Source organism: Paramisgurnus dabryanus, chromosome 23 (assembly GCF_030506205.2).
Source record: "Paramisgurnus dabryanus chromosome 23, PD_genome_1.1, whole genome shotgun sequence".
In the NCBI taxonomy this organism is placed as follows: domain Eukaryota; kingdom Metazoa; phylum Chordata; class Actinopteri; order Cypriniformes; family Cobitidae; genus Paramisgurnus; species Paramisgurnus dabryanus.
Window position 1 is genome coordinate 24,872,144 of NC_133359.1, and position 17,763 is coordinate 24,889,906.

The 17,763-nt window shown below is 35.4% G+C and overlaps 3 gene segments (V, D, J or C); 1 reads left to right on the top strand and 2 right to left on the bottom strand.

Moving 5' to 3' along the window:
* Window positions 1–6,611: 6,611 nt before the first annotated feature.
* On the bottom strand, window positions 6,612–7,089 carry LOC135781683 (Ig kappa chain V region 3547-like). The segment is given in 2 exon segments: window positions 6,612–6,937; window positions 7,041–7,089. Coding segments are annotated over 2 exon segments (375 nt in total).
* Window positions 7,090–7,194: 105 nt separating this feature from the next.
* On the top strand, window positions 7,195–9,474 carry LOC135781732 (Ig kappa-b4 chain C region-like). The segment is given in 3 exon segments: window positions 7,195–7,236; window positions 7,644–7,695; window positions 8,997–9,474. Coding segments are annotated over 3 exon segments (417 nt in total).
* Window positions 9,475–10,016: 542 nt separating this feature from the next.
* On the bottom strand, window positions 10,017–10,496 carry LOC141281484 (immunoglobulin kappa variable 1-8-like). The segment is given in 2 exon segments: window positions 10,017–10,339; window positions 10,448–10,496. Coding segments are annotated over 2 exon segments (372 nt in total).
* Between the last annotated feature and the right edge of the window lie 7,267 nt (window positions 10,497–17,763).

Genomic DNA, 17,763 nt, shown 5'->3' on the forward strand with positions numbered 1-17,763 from the left:
TTATACCTGGTATGTATAAATTTTACTTTGATAGGATAAAAACTGTTTTTTTTTTGTTTTTGTTAAAAAAATCATACTTTAATCATAACTCTTTAATTTGTCCTTCTCTTTAACATATCAATTATGGTTGCTACCTGTATTTGTGGTCACACGGCTACAAATCTGTATGGTTGCCTAGATAAAGGGGGTGGGTCAACTTACCCACTGGCTCACTTTGCCCCACTCTCCCCTACTTGGTATTGAGAAACGGTGTTTATCGAAGCCGGAGCGCGAGCTACAAACTACAGAGCGAGTGCGCGGGTGCACAATGGTGAAAGAGCAACACACGATGTAAATAATTATACCAGTGCTCGCCGTACAGACGCTTTATATTTTAGCGTACTGCGTACCTTCACTTTCTTTTGCGTGCCACCACTTCTCATGTTGCTGGTACTTTGCCTTAAAGAGTCAAAGGGCGTTTCTATGTGGCGCTGCGCAGACAGTTCGGCAACGAAGACATCAAAGTACCGCGAGAGCAAGTCGAAATGTTACAAATGGTCCGACTTTACCTTTGCTCTCGCGGTACTCTGATGTCATACGCCGACCAGTCAGCGCCGCACCATTTAAAGTCGAAAAAATATTTTTGAAAAAAAATGCACTAATAAAGATATTAGACAAGTTTTTCATGAAAGGAAGAGAGTTACTCCAAGAGGAAAATTTTATTGGAATTCCATTCTAAGAGATGTAATTTGGTGTAAAGCATGGTTGCTGCCCTATAAATTTTGTATTTCATATAAAGTGAGAGAAATTCATTTGAAGATATTACACAAAATATACCCAACTAATTTACTACTTTCTAAATTTATGGACATTGGGAACGAATGTTCATTTTGTAATAATACTGAGGAGTCTTTATGTCATTTATTTTTTGATTGCCCAAATGTTCAGGCATTTTGGAATGAATGTTTTTCTGTCCTATCAACTAAAACTAACACAGTCATAACATTTAATATGAAAGATATTATTTGTTACTTTGAGAATGATGATAAAAACATTTACAATTTGGTAAATTTCTTCATTTTGTATGGCAAATTCTTTATTCATAAATGTAGATTGTTAAAATCTTATCCTTTACACCTGGTTTTCTTAAAAGAAATCACTCTTTTAATGAAGTCTCTTAAACTTGTTAAAAATGTAAAAGGTACATGTATTGTTAATGTCTATGAGTCTGTATTTGGCGTCCTGTGAATGTCTTCTATTTTATTTTTATAACTATTTTGTTATTCAACTTTGGAAGTTTCTATTTTGATGCCTGTTTTCTGTATTAATGTTCATATGTTCTCTAATAAAAAAAAAAAAAAAAAAAAAAACCCATTTAAAGTCGAACACACAAAGCGTCAAGGCAGGGCCGCTGGAAGTCATTTTGAACAGGGGGTGCTGTGAATTTTTTAACCAAAAAACCTATGAGCCTATAGGCCTATTTAAAATACATTTTAAAAATAAATACATTGAGATTTACTACTTTATTGTCATATACACTTCAGGGCACACAGCCAGGGTCTGAAACACACAGACATCATCAGTTCTCAGATGAATATGCGCTATTAATCAGAAGCAAAAATACTTATCCCAGGGGGAATTACTTTCGTTACAATTTACATACAACATATAATATTATAACAACATATAATATTAATTAAACTTCACAATTTTCAATGTCCATGCGGACGAACATATTTTACTTTCGTTTTTAAGTTAGAATCACACGACAGATGTAAAATATTCTCACATTAACATACCTAGTATATTTTTATATAGATCTTTTTACTAAATAGTACTATTACTGTCTTTTTTAAACTTATAAATAATTCATAATTTGAACAAAAATAATGATGGGTTTAGTTCTGATATTGTATACTTTTATAAAGAAATACATGGTGTATAATTACATTTTTAGAATAGGCTTTATATAAGGTTTGTACTGTAAAAATACTCTATTTGTTACAAACAAAAGATAAAGAATTTACAAACGTGTGGAGAGCCATTTCAGCACTTGGACAGCGAAATGTTTTTTTTAAAAGCATTACTTAAAATGTTTTCTCATCTCACCATATCTACAGGTGCAGAGTCATTATATACAATAAATCCGTTGGGTAGCATTTAAAAAAAACATTTAAAAGTAGATGCATTTGTTTAAAGCAAAGCATTTATTTACTTAGCTACAGATGAAGCAGCTATTTAAGCCTTCTAACGTCTCATAATTGATCATCATTTATGTCCAAGAGACTCAATAATAATCTGTTACATTTTAATCATTTAATTTTTCATATTAAAAAGCGTTTTTGTGCTGCTGCGCATCCATGTATGTAATAAACAAACCCGCGTTGTCATTCCGTTAATACGCATATTATCAATGCGCTCTTTACTCGCGCAGAAAAAACTCGCGTCGCGCATTGCGCCGGTTGTATAATAGAAATTCCAAAGTCTCTCATGAGCTAGGGGACGAATGTCCAGGGAGTTCAGTATTTCTGTGTGGGCATGCATCAGGGAAAGGTGTGTGAGTCTTTTCTGGGTCATGGTGCTGTACCAATGTCTTTAAAAGACGCAAGACAAAGAAAGTGCGCTCGGATGAGGCCACGGATAGGCACAGTAATGAAATTAAAATCCAAAATACACGTAATAACCTACGTGTGTCAAAAATAATTTCCTAAAATATTCATAAGTAATATATCAATTGTGCAAAATATTTTTACTTAAAAAAAATATATTTCTCGCTTTTCCGCGACCATGCGTCAAGGTCTGGAGGAAAAGGATACCCGCTCGGTGCCGATTGAGCCTGTAAGCATATGCTTTCTTGTTCGCTCCACGCAACACGGGTTTAAACGCCGTTTTTTTTCTAAAGAATAATGTTTAAACTTTATTGGTGGTGGTTGAGAATAATTTATATTGCAGAATAATGTATATTGCATTTTAGCGCAATATAAATGTATCATATTGTTATTCTTAATATAAAAGAATACTAATATATTTTTTACAACATTTTTAACTTTAAAACATACATATAAAGATGCTTTGTACAATAGCTTTGCTTCTGACAACAATTTTCTGTAATAAATCAGTAAATCAATCACAAAATGTGTTGAAAGTGGCGAATAAAATGCTTGTCAATTCAAACAAAGGTGTATAAAACCGCTTTAATTAACAATAACTAAACTGTGCTCTTTTGCATACCTCTACTTTTCTCATGTCTTTCTTTATGCCACCTTTATCTTTTTAAAATCTTGCCACTTTTAGAAATAATTTGTTTGCATTTTTTGTATACTGCACACTTTATTTGCATCAACTATACCCATAATAACATTTTCTACGTTTTTCTTTCAATAAAAATAAACATATTTATTATTGTCTTAACTTAAAACTTTGTTTTTTAATTTATTAATTAGATTTTATATAAATAAGTTTTAAAAGTGTTGACTGCGAACGTCTGAGATAAGATATCTGGAAGGACCTATAATATACGCCTATAATATATGTACATTTTAAATTAAAATGTCTGTTCTATTTCTAGCAATTTATTTTGTTTTGACCAACTAAAAAATACATAAGGGACATTAAGAGATTTTATAAAGTTACTTTAATCCATTATTTTAGTAATATATTTACAAAGCCACTGAATATTTTTACTGTTATGAATAACGGCTGAAAGGATAAAAAAAAAATCATAACACTGACTGCCTATATGCGCAAGAAAGGTATTATTAAAGTTTTAAATATGTAAAACTAAATAAAGATATCATATGCCCACTGTACAGTATGTAGGCCCATGTTTTCTTGTTCGCTCTGCGTGGGTTTAAACGCCGTTTTTAAAGAATATTTTTTAAACTTTATTGGTGGTGGTTGAGAAGAATTCCTCTTTCCATATGTAAAGCAATTTAGCGCAATATACATGTGTCATATTATTGTTCTTAATATATTAAGAACAATAATACTACTATATTTTTACAACATTTTTAACTTTAAAACATGTATTTTTATACCACATGAATCTCTTTAAAATATTAATACTTTTAGAAAAACGGACATAATTATTAATATTATGAACAAACAATGAAACGGTGTCAAAATTCGACAACACAAATAATTAAGATATACATTGTAAATAGAGTTAAGTGTATTAGGCTCACACTAAATTCTTTGTTGCACTTAGTATAAATGCCCATTGCACGTACAGTCATCTTTATATATGTATGCGCTGTTATGCTGGCAAGAATTGGTTGACGTCACTTTGCTGTTTTAATAGAAATGTTAAATATTCAGCAATGCCCTTATTAACTTCTGGAAACAACCGCAATGACAACGCATATAAAAATGTAGTTTTTTATGCGCCACCTGGTGGATTTTCTGTGAAGCGAAACACATTAAGGGAAAAGGGAAAGTAGCCCCCCCGAAAACACTTGCAGAATTCTGCGTGACTCCGCGAGACGATTTGGCGAATGCCGCGGGAGAAAACGCGCGTTTTTAAAGGCCACATCTGTATGTCTGTTGCTAACAGTGGTTATTTAGATGGATCGTTGAAACCATCGCACTGGCTCACGCCCCTCTATGAGCTATGTCCTATATAGAGCCCACTCTGTGCGAGTTTGGCTTCTTCATGAACTTGGTCTACAGGGGTATCTATATCTATATTTGATATCTGCTACGCGGCCGGCTGATCTTCGCCGTCTACGTTGTCAGATTGTACAGCTTAGACGTCCCTGCCCTACGAGCGCAGGTTCTCTCGGCTCAATCATGCATGCTCATGCGTTTTATGTGTACACCACGGTGCGCTCAGCGAGCTCACCAACGTGACTCTGAATTTACTTATCTCGCACAGCCGCGGCGCGCTCGGTACCTCGTCGTCTTGTGCTATGTTATGTGCCCCCGGTGCGTTTAAAACCCCACCGTGTGCGCGTCAACAATTTATATGGTGCTTCCACATTTGCTTTAAAGCTGTGAATATGCCGAGTATAGGGCCACACGCAGTGTCTCTCCGGTTAGGCACTTCAGTACGTTGTGTATGCACGGCGTGATGGGATTACGTTCCCACATAGCGTCAGCTAAACTGACGCAATGCGAAGTGAACCGTATTGAAAGGGAACGCTTAGGTTACTCACGTAACCCCGGTTCCCTGAAATAACGGGAACGAAGCATTGCGTCTCTTGCCGTGCTACAAATGTCTACGCAGCGAGTGTTATTCGGCTGCGCGCTTCAGTCGAATAATAATGAGCTCCTGACGATTGAACCGCGCTTATATAAGGACGTGTTCCTCCCGCGCGCGGGTTCAAACGTCATTGGTCTGTACTTTGTACAGACGTTAACCAATAGGCTTCAGTCACGGAGTAAACAGGAGTTTCCCCCCCCATAGCGTCAGCTAACTGAAGCAATGGTTCGTTCCCGTTATTTCAGGGAACCGGGGTTACGTGAGTAACCTAAGCGTTTTCACTTCACACTCCAAGTGTCACTGTTTGATTGTTAAATCATCTGAACTGAAACAAACCAGTTTCACTTCTCTTAAATTAAGGCATTAGTCATGAAGTTATTTGCATACCATTTTATAATTCTCATAAACATTGAATAGTTTACTAATGGATTGTGCTGGACAATTCATAAAGTATGAAGTTTTGTTCTCATATTGGTATGAACACTGAACTCACTGAAGAAATGTTGTCATTGCAAACATCACCTGTTGCTTCATCTGGTCATAATTATTCAAAGATCATCAGATCTGCTGTCGTGCTGTTTTCCACTGAATTACAATAACTGACGAAAAATAATTTCCTCTCTTATATTCTCATTTGAAGTTAAGAAGTCTGTGTATGTTGTGCTCTTAACAGCTTCAATATTTAATTGGATGGTTTGAAGGAAATAAAGCAGAAATGAGTTTGATATTAAACCTAAAATCTGATCATATGGTAAAATAATTTTTAAGCTCCTGCACTCCCAATGGCATTAATATGCATAAGCAGTTTAAATGAATGGTTATTAAAATTGTTTGTATGTATCATCATAAGTACTGATGAACTTTGTGTGTCTCCTCTGATCAGTGTTGTGTGTTATTGTGTTGTATGATCATCTGAAGCTGTCTTTGATCAGTGAGCACAGGAATGCAGATGGCACAGGACGGAAATGGGGGTTGTGACCGAGTTATAAATTCCTACATTTTTAATCTTACACATGAAGTATAATCGCAATATTGCCAAAGTCCCATTATAATCACATAATTAGGGTTCAAGCAAATGTGGTCAATAATACTTACTGACGTTTCTTTATATTAGTGATTTTCATCAGTTAAAATATTGTAAATTAAACTGTACAATAATAATAAAATCAATCCATGTTAAGGAGGTTTTAACACAGCAGAGATTGATAGATATACAATAAATGAATTATATGATTTATAATTATAAAAATAATTGTTATTTTATACATATTAAATGTATAATTATCTATAATGTTGTTATTTAAATACTATAGTACAAATAAATCATCTGTAAGTGAAATAAACTATCAGCATCATCATCTTCAGTATCTGTCAGGTGTATGAGTTCAGTCACTGTGAGTCTGACTGACAGAAGTTTTTGTATCACTCTTTATCACTGTGTCAACACATAGCTACTACTGATGTAGTGAGCACTCTGACAGTAATAATCTCCTGAATCTTCAGTCTGAACTCCACTGATGGTCAAAGTGAAATCTGTGTTTGATCCGCTGCCACTGAATCTTGATGGAGTTCCTGTGTAGAGGTTTGTTGCATAATATATGAGGAGTTTAGGAGCTTCTCCAGGTTTCTGTAAGTACCAGGCTAAACAAATACCAGCATGCACTGCACTGCTGACTTGACAGTTTATTTTAACTTGTTGTCCTGGTTGAACTGCTGTTATTGATGGACTCTGAGTAAGAGTGTACTGTCCTCTACACACTGAAAGAAACAACAAGAATGAAATATAAGACAACACTGAAACAAATCAATATTTCACTCTTCAATGAATTAATGATCATGATAAAAATGTTACAACACAAACCTTGAGTAAAGACTGTGAGTGTCCAGATGAAGATGATGATGAAAGTCATTGTTGTTCTTTTGGTTTGTGTGATGATGAAGATTCTGTTCTGTTCTGATCTCAGTCATGAAGTGTTAAACTCACAGCACTATAAACACTCACACATCACTGAAGCATGACAACACAATGCAAAGAAGACGACAGGAAACTTCTGCTCGTACAGACTAATACACTATCATTATTCAATGGACTTACATGCTAAAAATATTCTGAATAAAATTAAGATCTTAAATAATAAAGAAATATTAAAGTTTTGAATAAAAGTAAAACATTAATGTGCAAAATTAATTTGTGTAAAATGCGTGTGTATGCAGGTTTAAGAGTTACAAAGTGTCCACACAAGTAAAAAGATAAATTATACAGAGAGAAAACTTGAGAAAATACATTGATCAAGCAATAACAAACATGACTCGATTTTGTAATAGTTTTCTGTTTATTATGCAGACAAAAATCATTCAGAGATCTTCACAATATTTGTGTGTTGTGTGATGTTAGTGTTGTTTATTCTGTTGCAGTTTGTGTTCAGTCAAGTGTGTAGAGGTTTTTGTACAGTCGTTCTATTAGTTTGTATCACTGTGGTACACATTTGGCAGCGGCACCAGACTGGATGTTGGCAGTAAGTAAATAATCCAATAATAATTTTAATATAATAAATAAATGTTTGTAAATATATACATCAGGTATGAAACAATAAATGTAATTCACTTTATTTAAGTATATGATCTGTTGGAATTCTTGATTCTGATTGGCTGGAAAGTATAAAATAAAATAGTTTAGTGCACAGTAACAGAAAATATTTTTAGCCATTTTGTCAAATACTGCACTGTAAAAAGCAATATTAGTATTGACTTGCCTTTAACTTGACAAATGACCAGAAGCGGGATAATCAACGGCCTGAGAGATTTAATGCACTCCTCTTCGCGTTGGGTGGTTGTGTAGTTAAAATCCTTTAATGCATAACAGGCCATTGATTATCCTTTATGTATTAATAATATATTGTGTCGATCACCTTAGAATTTAGATGTTTTGGTATAATTTAATGATGTGACTAATATTCATTTGTACATAAAGTTTGTTGAATTTTCCAATCTGTTTCCAAAGTTTGTTGCACATTTTATAATATTCATTTAGACCCTCACAACTTATCTTATTCTGTTAAGACTCAATATTTTATTAACAAAGTACAGCTTCATTTTTTTATATATGGAGCAACACATGTAAAATTGAGTTACAAAAATATTATTTTTTATTAATAGTTTTTGGTGAACTGTAAGGTAAACTCTTTAAACTGGACTTGCACATAAATGTGTTCATGTGTATTTAGGCAAACTAAAATATTTAGGTTGTTTTATGTGTAATATGAATGAGTTTATATTCACCTAAAACTTAAATTTTAGTTAAAAAGTGTTTAAAGAAGCACATGTCAAACTTGTATTCTGTACATGTTTACATTATTTAGATTTTATATATTTATATTATTTAATACATACATTACATATTGTAATTAAACTATAAATATGTTATTTGTACAATTTTACTTTATTTTACAAAGTCACTGTTACAGTGTAATTAAACATTTAATACTGAGTAATAATGATTAACAACATGTATTTACTAAAGGATTGGGGTTTGGTTTAGGGTTAGTTGCTAGTTGTTATTACTATAACAATTACATGTATGTGTAAGACACTGTAAAATAAAGTTTGACCATTATTGTTTTTAAGAGCAAAAATGTTCAATCCTGACAAACAATATTTCAATAAAATCAAATACGTAACACCAAATGCTGTGAATATGAGCTTTTACCTCAAAAGAGATAAATGATATAAATCTAATTATTTATTCTTTATTATCAAAATATTTTTTTGTTTATCACCTATTCTTGTGTGAGTTATTGACTATTGATGTGATTGTCAGGCAACAGTCGTCCTAAAGTGAGCGTCCTGCCGCCGTCCAGTGAAGAGATTTCCACAAAGCAAACAGCAACACTGATGTGTGTGGCCAACAAGGGCTTCCCCTCAGACTGGAGTCTGAACTGGAAGGTGGACGGGATCAGCAGCAGGTCTCAGTACAGCAGTGTTGCTCTCCTGGAGAAGGACGGTCTGTACAGCTGGAGCAGCAGTCTGACTCTCTCTGAGCAGGAGTGGAGCTCAGTGATCTCAGTCAGCTGTGAGCTCACACAGAAAGACCAGCGTGATAAAGTCACTGGAGAATTGAGGAGAGATCAGTGTTCACAGTAGATCCACTCACTCTCACATCAAGACTAACAGACTAACTGTGTTTCTCTTCATTTCTCTCTCTCATCTCACATCAAACAACACAAGTCTATGTCTGCTTTATTCATTCACTCATGATTGTGTGACAATTCATCAAATAAAATCATATTCTATCTTTATGTCTTTGACTCATTTTGTCTGTTTTGACTATGAAAGCTCTCATTTTATAAATAAACCTGACTCAATGAAGCATGAAAACACCTGCAGATGAAGTAATTTTACATAACTGTCAGTCAAATGAAATGAAGAACCTTAAACATGAAGTGATTGGTGTGTTTAGTTTTATTCTCATGTTACTCTGCCAGTATATGTGTTACAGCTGTTGACTAAATGATACTGACTGATGTTTCTCTATATGAGTGATTATTATCAGTTTTTTTATATTGTGAATTAAACTGTAGTACAATAATAATAAAAATCATAAATGTTGAAGCTGTTTTAACACAGCAGAAATTAATAGACAGACAATAAATTAATAATATGATTTACAACTATCAAAAATAAAATAAATAAAAACTAAATAAAGTTGTCATTTAAATAGTAGAAAATAAATTATCTGTAAGTGAAATAAACTATCAGCATCATCATCTGCAGTATCTGTCAGGTGTATGAGTTCAGTCACTGTGAGTCTGACTGACAGAGGTTTTTGTATCACTCTTTATCACTGTGTCAACACAACACCACCACTACCGTGATAACTCTGACAGTAATAATCTCCTGAATCTTCAGTCTGAACTCCACTGATGGTCAAAGTGAAATCTTTTCCAGTGTTTGCTGTTCCACTGCCACTGAATCTTGATGGAGTTCCTGACTGAAGAGTATTTATGTAATATATGAGGAGTTTAGGAGTTTCTCCAGGTCTCTGTAAGTACCAGGCTAAGTAGCTGCCATATATTCCTACATCTATATGACACTCTATTGTAGCTGTTTGTCCTTGTTGAACACTTTTTACTTTTGATTGAGTCAGAGTTACTCCTCTCGATTCTATAAAAGACAAAATAAAAACAATTAGTTTATAAAACATTACTAGTACAAAACACAACTACACCAGAAATATGTGTAACAACTCTGGTTCATTCTTTCATTTCTTACCCAGAATAAAACCTGAAAGAGTCCAGATGAAGATGAAGATGAAAGTCATTGTTGTTCTTTTGGTTTGTGTGATGATGAAGATTCTGTTCTGTTCTGATCTCAGTCATGAAGTGTTAAACTCACAGCACTATAAACACTCACACATCACTGAAGCATGACAACACAATGCAAAGAAGACGACAGGAAACTTCTGCTCGTACAGACTAATACACTATCATTATCCAATGTGGACTTGCATGCTGAAAATATTCTGAAGATAAACTAAAATCTTAAAGAAATAATAAAGTTTTGAATAAAGGTAAAACATTAATGTGCAAAATAAATGTGTCTAAATATTAAGGTTTGTGTATGCAGGGGAAATATTTACAAAGTGTCCACACAACACAAACAAATAAATGAAAATTCAACCATCTGAAAGATTTTGTAATTGTTTTCTGTTTATTATTCAGACATAAATCATTCAGAGATTTTCACAATATTTGTTTGTGTTGTGTGATGTAAGTGTTGTTTATTCTGCTTGTGTTCAGTCAAGTGTGTAGAGGTTTTTGTACAGTCGCTCTATTAGTTTGTATCACTGTGGTTCCCATTTGGCAGCGGCACCAGACTGGAAGTTGGCAGTATTTTTAATACAATAATAATTTTAATACAATAAATAACTGTTTATAAATATATATATATATATATATATATATATATATATATATATATATATATATATATATATATATATATATATATATATATATATATATATATCAGATATAAACAGTGATGGGAATAACGGCGTTATAAGTAATCAGAGTTAGTAACTGCGTTATTTTTTTTTTCATTCACATGGAGCAATCAAAGGAAATGTCTTAAAAAAATATTTAAGTATGACTTTGCGTGACAAACACACACACACGCACGCACGCACGCACACACACACACACTCTCACACACACACACACACACACTTCAGTTAGTGTGGTATACAGGGCCTGAAGTTAACTTTTTTGACCACCTGCCGCAGTGAATTTTTACCAGCCTTTTTTTTGCCTGAATAATGAATGATTACTGTCTTTATTGTATGAATTAAATATTATAATTTTTTAGAGCTACAAAACTGATTTAGTCTTTGTCTTATTTTGCTTGATTAACATTAATGACACAGACTTAAGTAGGTTAATTAAGGTTACTGTCTCTTTAAGAACAAATAAGCACAAACTGGTTTTTGACTCTCTATACATACACTTAAGACATAAAGAAATGTTTTTATTAGAAAAAGAATACTGTGAAGATCATTTTGTTTATATGTGCCCTGTCAAGAAAAGAAAGATTTTCTGTACGCTTGCTTTTTTGAACGCGTGTCTTCGTATGTGCACTATTGTTTTGAGTGCCCTTAAACCCGCACACAGATGGAGGGGAATTCCAAACTGCTCACATAAACAGTCGCCCCGCATACTTTGTTTTTCATTGCTCTATTCGCAAAATGTATGTTAATATACTACAGTATAAGACACAGTAGCACAACTCTCTCTAAATTTACACATCAAGAGTTCTGATCCGTCACAGCACCACACATCTGTGCAACTGTAATTGTACTGTAGCCTATGTCAGCATTGCATTCTCATCATATCTCAACAACAGTTTAATACTTACTCGCACATCCAAACGTAGTCAGAGAAGTGCCTCATCTTCTTTCCAGTCGCAGGAATGTCGCATCCTCTCAATGAATCACTCAATTCGCATCAGTGATGCGCGGGTTCATCCGAAATGAGCGGGTGCCTGCGGTAATTTTTTTGCTGGCCGAGTTGCGGGCGGGTTAGTTAAAAACATTGGTTGGTACGGGTTGTTTATGCATTGATCCACGCATCACTGATTCGCATTGGCTACCCGCCAATGTGGCCGGTAGATTGACAGTGTTTCCCGCCAATTGCAAAAATCACCCGCATTTGGCGCGTGGCGGATGTTAATTTAAGGCCCTGGTGGTATAGATGCGATTGAAAGTCACTAAAACTGGATTTAGTTATAATTGAAATGGTTACACTATGCATGACATGGTAAATACTACATCTACAATGAACTGTTTCCAATGTGTCTGAGATATTACCTGATAGGATAGTGTTGGACTTTAAGGCGTCCATTGCATGTTCATAATTTAGAGGAAAGGCACAAAATACAAATATCTAAGTTCAAATATTTATTGATCAGATATGAAAAAGTTTTACAGCATGCTGGGTCGTCTCAAGGCCACACTCGGTAAGCGGCGAACAACCAGCTCCGGAAGTAACATGCATATTTATAAAGTATATGACGTCGATCTTTCTTCAGAAAATCTCCTCTCCAACTGGTCTTTCTGTTTATCTGACTCCATTACCCCACCCAGTTTCTATCTGTTAGGGAAGAAATGACACACACACACAAAGAACAAACACAGGAGATTCTGTTCTTCAAGGTTAAGCTGCCATGCCCCCATTAGGTTATTCTGTATGCAACCTTTATTTCATTGGTTAATACACATTTATCAAAGACAACATCTTATATTTATTACATCAATTATTCAATGATTAATACTGATTAAGTAAGAAATACATTGCATATTTTATCCTGTGAATATTAAAACATTGTTAATAACATGGATGTCTGTTTGCTTTTCTCCCTCAGGCCTCGCTCTTATCTTGACCATTACCAGCTGTACATTCCTAGCTAATCCAACCGAAACCACGACCTTGCAGCTTTTACACACACACAAGCTGCTTCCTCTCAGTAACTTTCCACTCTCTTAGACAAACACAAACAATCTTTTACTTCAGCATACTATAATGATTATTGAAAACACTTCTAAGTAAAATATTAATGAAACATATGACCTTAAAATCCCACAATAGAGAACAGAGAAAGAAAGAAAGTTTAGAAGAAAGAGAGTCACCATTGAGAACTTAAAAATGGCCTGAACCCCAGAGCTCAGGAAACGAAGAAGAGCACAGAGAATGAGACGAGTCCAAGAGCAGAGATCAAAGAGACAAACCAAAGAAGAAGAAACCCAACATGATAGATTCAAACTGTCCAATCATAAGATCACATTTAACCCCCACGGTAGTGTTCTATTGTTTAATAGGCACAACGACAGCCTTTGTAATGGAGGACGACGCGACAACCAGCCATAACTTCTGATAACTCTTTATTATATCTTCAGTACCGTAACACACACAGTATATGTCACTACCGTTTCCTGTGTATTCCAAAACTACCGTAAAGAACCTAATACTACATCCACCTTTCCAAATAAGAATACTTTTCTTTTAATCCTTTAGGGGTGCAACATAAACTTGAAATAAAGTAATATATACCTTTTCAATATACAATAAACATTCACAAACAATACGGTTTAAATGATCAAATCCGTACATTTTGAACAATAAACTTTTTGTTTTACCACAGCAAAATGTGTTCTGTTTTTGGTTTTCCCTAACTAGAAGGATGGGGTAGACTGCCCGAAAACTTCAACCGAGTGTGGGGATTACAGACATCCCAACCTGCAAAAAGTCATTTCAGGGAGGTATCCCGAAGCCCCCCCCCCCCCCGAAAAAAATTAAAAATAAAGGAGGAAAACGATATGACATTTCAAGATATAAAAGCATAATATTAATTTCTAGAGGCCTATGCAATTATTGGTAACACATTACTAGGTCTCATTTGTTAACATTAGTTAATGTATTTACTAACATGAACTAACCATGAGCAGTACATTTGTTACTGTATTTGCTAATCTTTGTTAACGTTAGTTAATAAAAATACAGCTGTTCATGGTTTGTTCGTGTTAGTTCACAGTGCATTAACTAATGTTAACAAGATTTGAATAATGTATTAGTAAATGTTTAAATTAACATTAACAAAGATAAAAAATGCTTTATAAATGCAGTTCATTATTATATGTTAACTAATGTAGTAAACTAATGTTAGCTAATGAACCTTATTTTAAAGTGTTACCCAATTATTTGTTAATTATTTTACAATATGTAGATTACTTTTACTATTTATATAAGCTGCTTATAATATTTATATAAACTGTTTTATTTATATTCAATTGCAACTTTAAACAGGTCTAAGGAGTTTGCTGTTTTCATGTAGCCTTGGCAACTAGTAGCCAGCCTGAAAAATATGCACATGATATTAAACTTGTTGAACTCACCTCAATGTCAGTTCGGGAGAAGAGATAAAAGCCCGCCCACACTGACAATTGATTGGTTGATTTACCGGAGCAGGCCAATCAGGATGCTCCCTGTCTTACATGCGCTTAATGAGGCACACTAGCACACACACGCAAGGTCTCCCCCTCCCTCTCTGCCGTGCGCGTGCTACTCTTTCTTGCTCGCTCTAGATTCCGGGAGATTTTAACTCATTTGCGGGCATCAGGGAGCCGCTATCAAAATGCGGGAGACTCCCGGAACTTCCGGGAGACTTGGGATGTCTGGGATTATTCTGCCCCATTGACCACTCAGTGTTTATCCAGGGTATCACTAACTACATTCAAAGTCCTTCAGATACCCAGGAGGTGCTCTAATCCTGGTAGGATATGTGACCAGTCACGGAAAGTAGGGACACAAGTCGGATCTGGGGCATTTTGAGTTATTCGTAGATTCTGAAAGTGCGATTTCTAAGCGTTCTAACGATGTGTAACACATGGAAATCTGATAAGATTTGGAGAAGTTGTGGCCATTTGAATGTAACACATTCAAGAAGGAGAATGCTGAGAAATTTGAGAAAGAAAAAAGTTAACACTTTCCCTTTTCCCTGGCTGGAGAGCAGTGGCGGTTCTACACGGAGGCCAAGGGTGGCCCGTGCCTCTGTAGACATGTCCCTGGCCACCCCTGTGGCCACCCCGTGCTGACCAAATAAAAAAGTATAAATTTATTTTGATTTTACACGCGAGCGCCAAAAGCGGAACTAATGCGACGCAACGTTCTACACGGGCAAATTAGAGCGGCACACCCAACCACTAGCCGGGTGCTGCTCGGCGAGTGTCTCAATTCATTCCCAACCTCCCGATGTTGAGAATGTGTATGCAGGTTTGGGCACTGGTAAGGACTCTTGCTCACTTCACATTGGGACACTGTTCACTTGTTCTCCTGTGACGTTCACTTGTTCTCCTGTGACGTGGCTGCGTGTTGTGATCATTTACAGCTGTTACTCATCAACAACCGGCAAAACCAACATCTCGCTAACTTTTTAAAGTTTACACATTGTAAAAAGCGCTGTAATTATGCTCTTACATATACGTGCATTAACTTGGAGCAATATAATTAAATGTTACATATAAAAATGTTTACAATTTAAAAATAATTATTATTTTAAATGTTGATTAGATTGTGGTCCCTAACTGTCTAGCAATGTGTATTTATATGTAAACTAAAACAAACGTTTGTCTTTATAAAAGTTTGCATTTCATAAAGTTTATTAAGTAGGCTTGCATGCTTTTCGGTTGGGGGGCTTTAGAAAAGAGCCCAGCTCCCCTTTTGCACCTGCACTCACTCTTGTATTAAATAAAAAAGTATATGATTGTAAAGTAAAATAAAGTTTACGGGGTAGTTTCCCGGAAAGGGACTAGTCCTAGACTAAAATAAATGTAAGAGCTGTCCAAACTGAAAACAACTTGCAATGCCATATCTTAAAATACAGCTTTGTTTTGCTTCAAAATGCACACAAGTAATGTATAATGTATGTTAAAACTAGTTATATTTCCTAATTAAACTAAGGCCTAGTCCTATCTTAAACTAATTCCTGTAACCACCCCTATAATCTTTAAATATAATTTCTTGCCATTTTTTTATGTGCCCCTCTGGTAAAATACTGGTCCCTCCTTGGCCCCCCTAGTGAAATTTGTCTAGAACCGCCACTGCTGGAGAGACAATAGGGCTCATTTACATCTCATTTAGCTAAGACATGCCCCCTGTAAAGCCGTTTTGAGATAGGCTACAGATGTTCTAGCATCATATGTAGTATTTTATTACAGAAGTCCGAATGAACAACATGCAAAAATAAACAGGACTTTTACCTTTGTGGGGATCACAAGTCGAATCAGTCTGTTTCAGATGTGTGAATCATCCAATGATTTTTGTCCACAAATGCGTATAATCCGTGAAATATATAGTCTATTAGTACATCAGATTTCGCATGAACTTCTGGTAATACAATATAATATAAAATTTGAGGACTATTTACATCGTAACATGTAAGGGTATATCAGATTACAGTCCGGTATTTGCGTTCCGTTAAACACATGAACCCGCCTTCAAATTTTGTATTTAAAATAGGGTCTCTGTGTAACTTATGAGTTTGACTTCATGCTGCGCTGCAAGACGTCAAAGTACCGCGAGAGCGAGTCGAAATTAAACTACTCCGTAAGATTTCTTGAAGAGCTCTCGCGGTACTTTGACGTCATCCGACTGCGGCGCCCCATAAAGTCAGTGACGCGGCTGACGTACGATGCGGCTGACTGTTATTTGTTCCGTCCCAGCTTCTTTTATCTTTCTTTTGTTTTGTGCGCCCGAGCTTCATTTACAGTCTGGGGAGACGCACGCTATAAGTTTGAAAAAAATAAATAAAACTAAGCAAACATGTCTGAGGAACAGGGCAGCGCGTCACTACAAGTCACGTGACCTCACGCTCGAGCCAGAAGAGAAGACAATGCTGAATAAAGTCGTAATTCTTGCTATTTTTGGACCAAACTGTATTGTCGATGCTTCACCACAATCTCACTGACCCACTGATGTCACATGGACTACTTTGATGATGTTTTTATTACCTTTCTGGACATGGAAACCGTACATAGATTTTCAATGGAGGAAACAGAAAGCTCTCGGACTAAATCTAAAGTTAAAACATCTTAAACTGTGTTCCGAAGATGAACGGAGGTCTTCCGAGTTTAGAACGACATACGGGTAAGTCATTAATGACATTATTTTCAGTTTTGGGTGAACTATCCTTATTCAGTAGTCACGCTGTTCCCTGTGGGGGCGGAGGCAAAAACACAAGCTTATACAGTATGTAAATATACACACAGACAATGACGCCCCCCGCTGCACGCTAGAATCTCTGGAAAAACAAGCCTATTTCAACCGCAAAATGTACCCTTTTAAATATACATAAACTGCTATCTCAAACATGGAGAGGCTTCTTCGTGATCTCAACTAACAGATTCTGCAATAAAACGAAAATCACAAATTTTGAAAAAAAAAACTTTGATTCTCATTTTCTCGAAACTTGTGCTGCCGACTTGTGCCCCTGGTTTCCGTGACGGGTCACATATCTTCTGGCAGCTTGTGCCGTCTGCT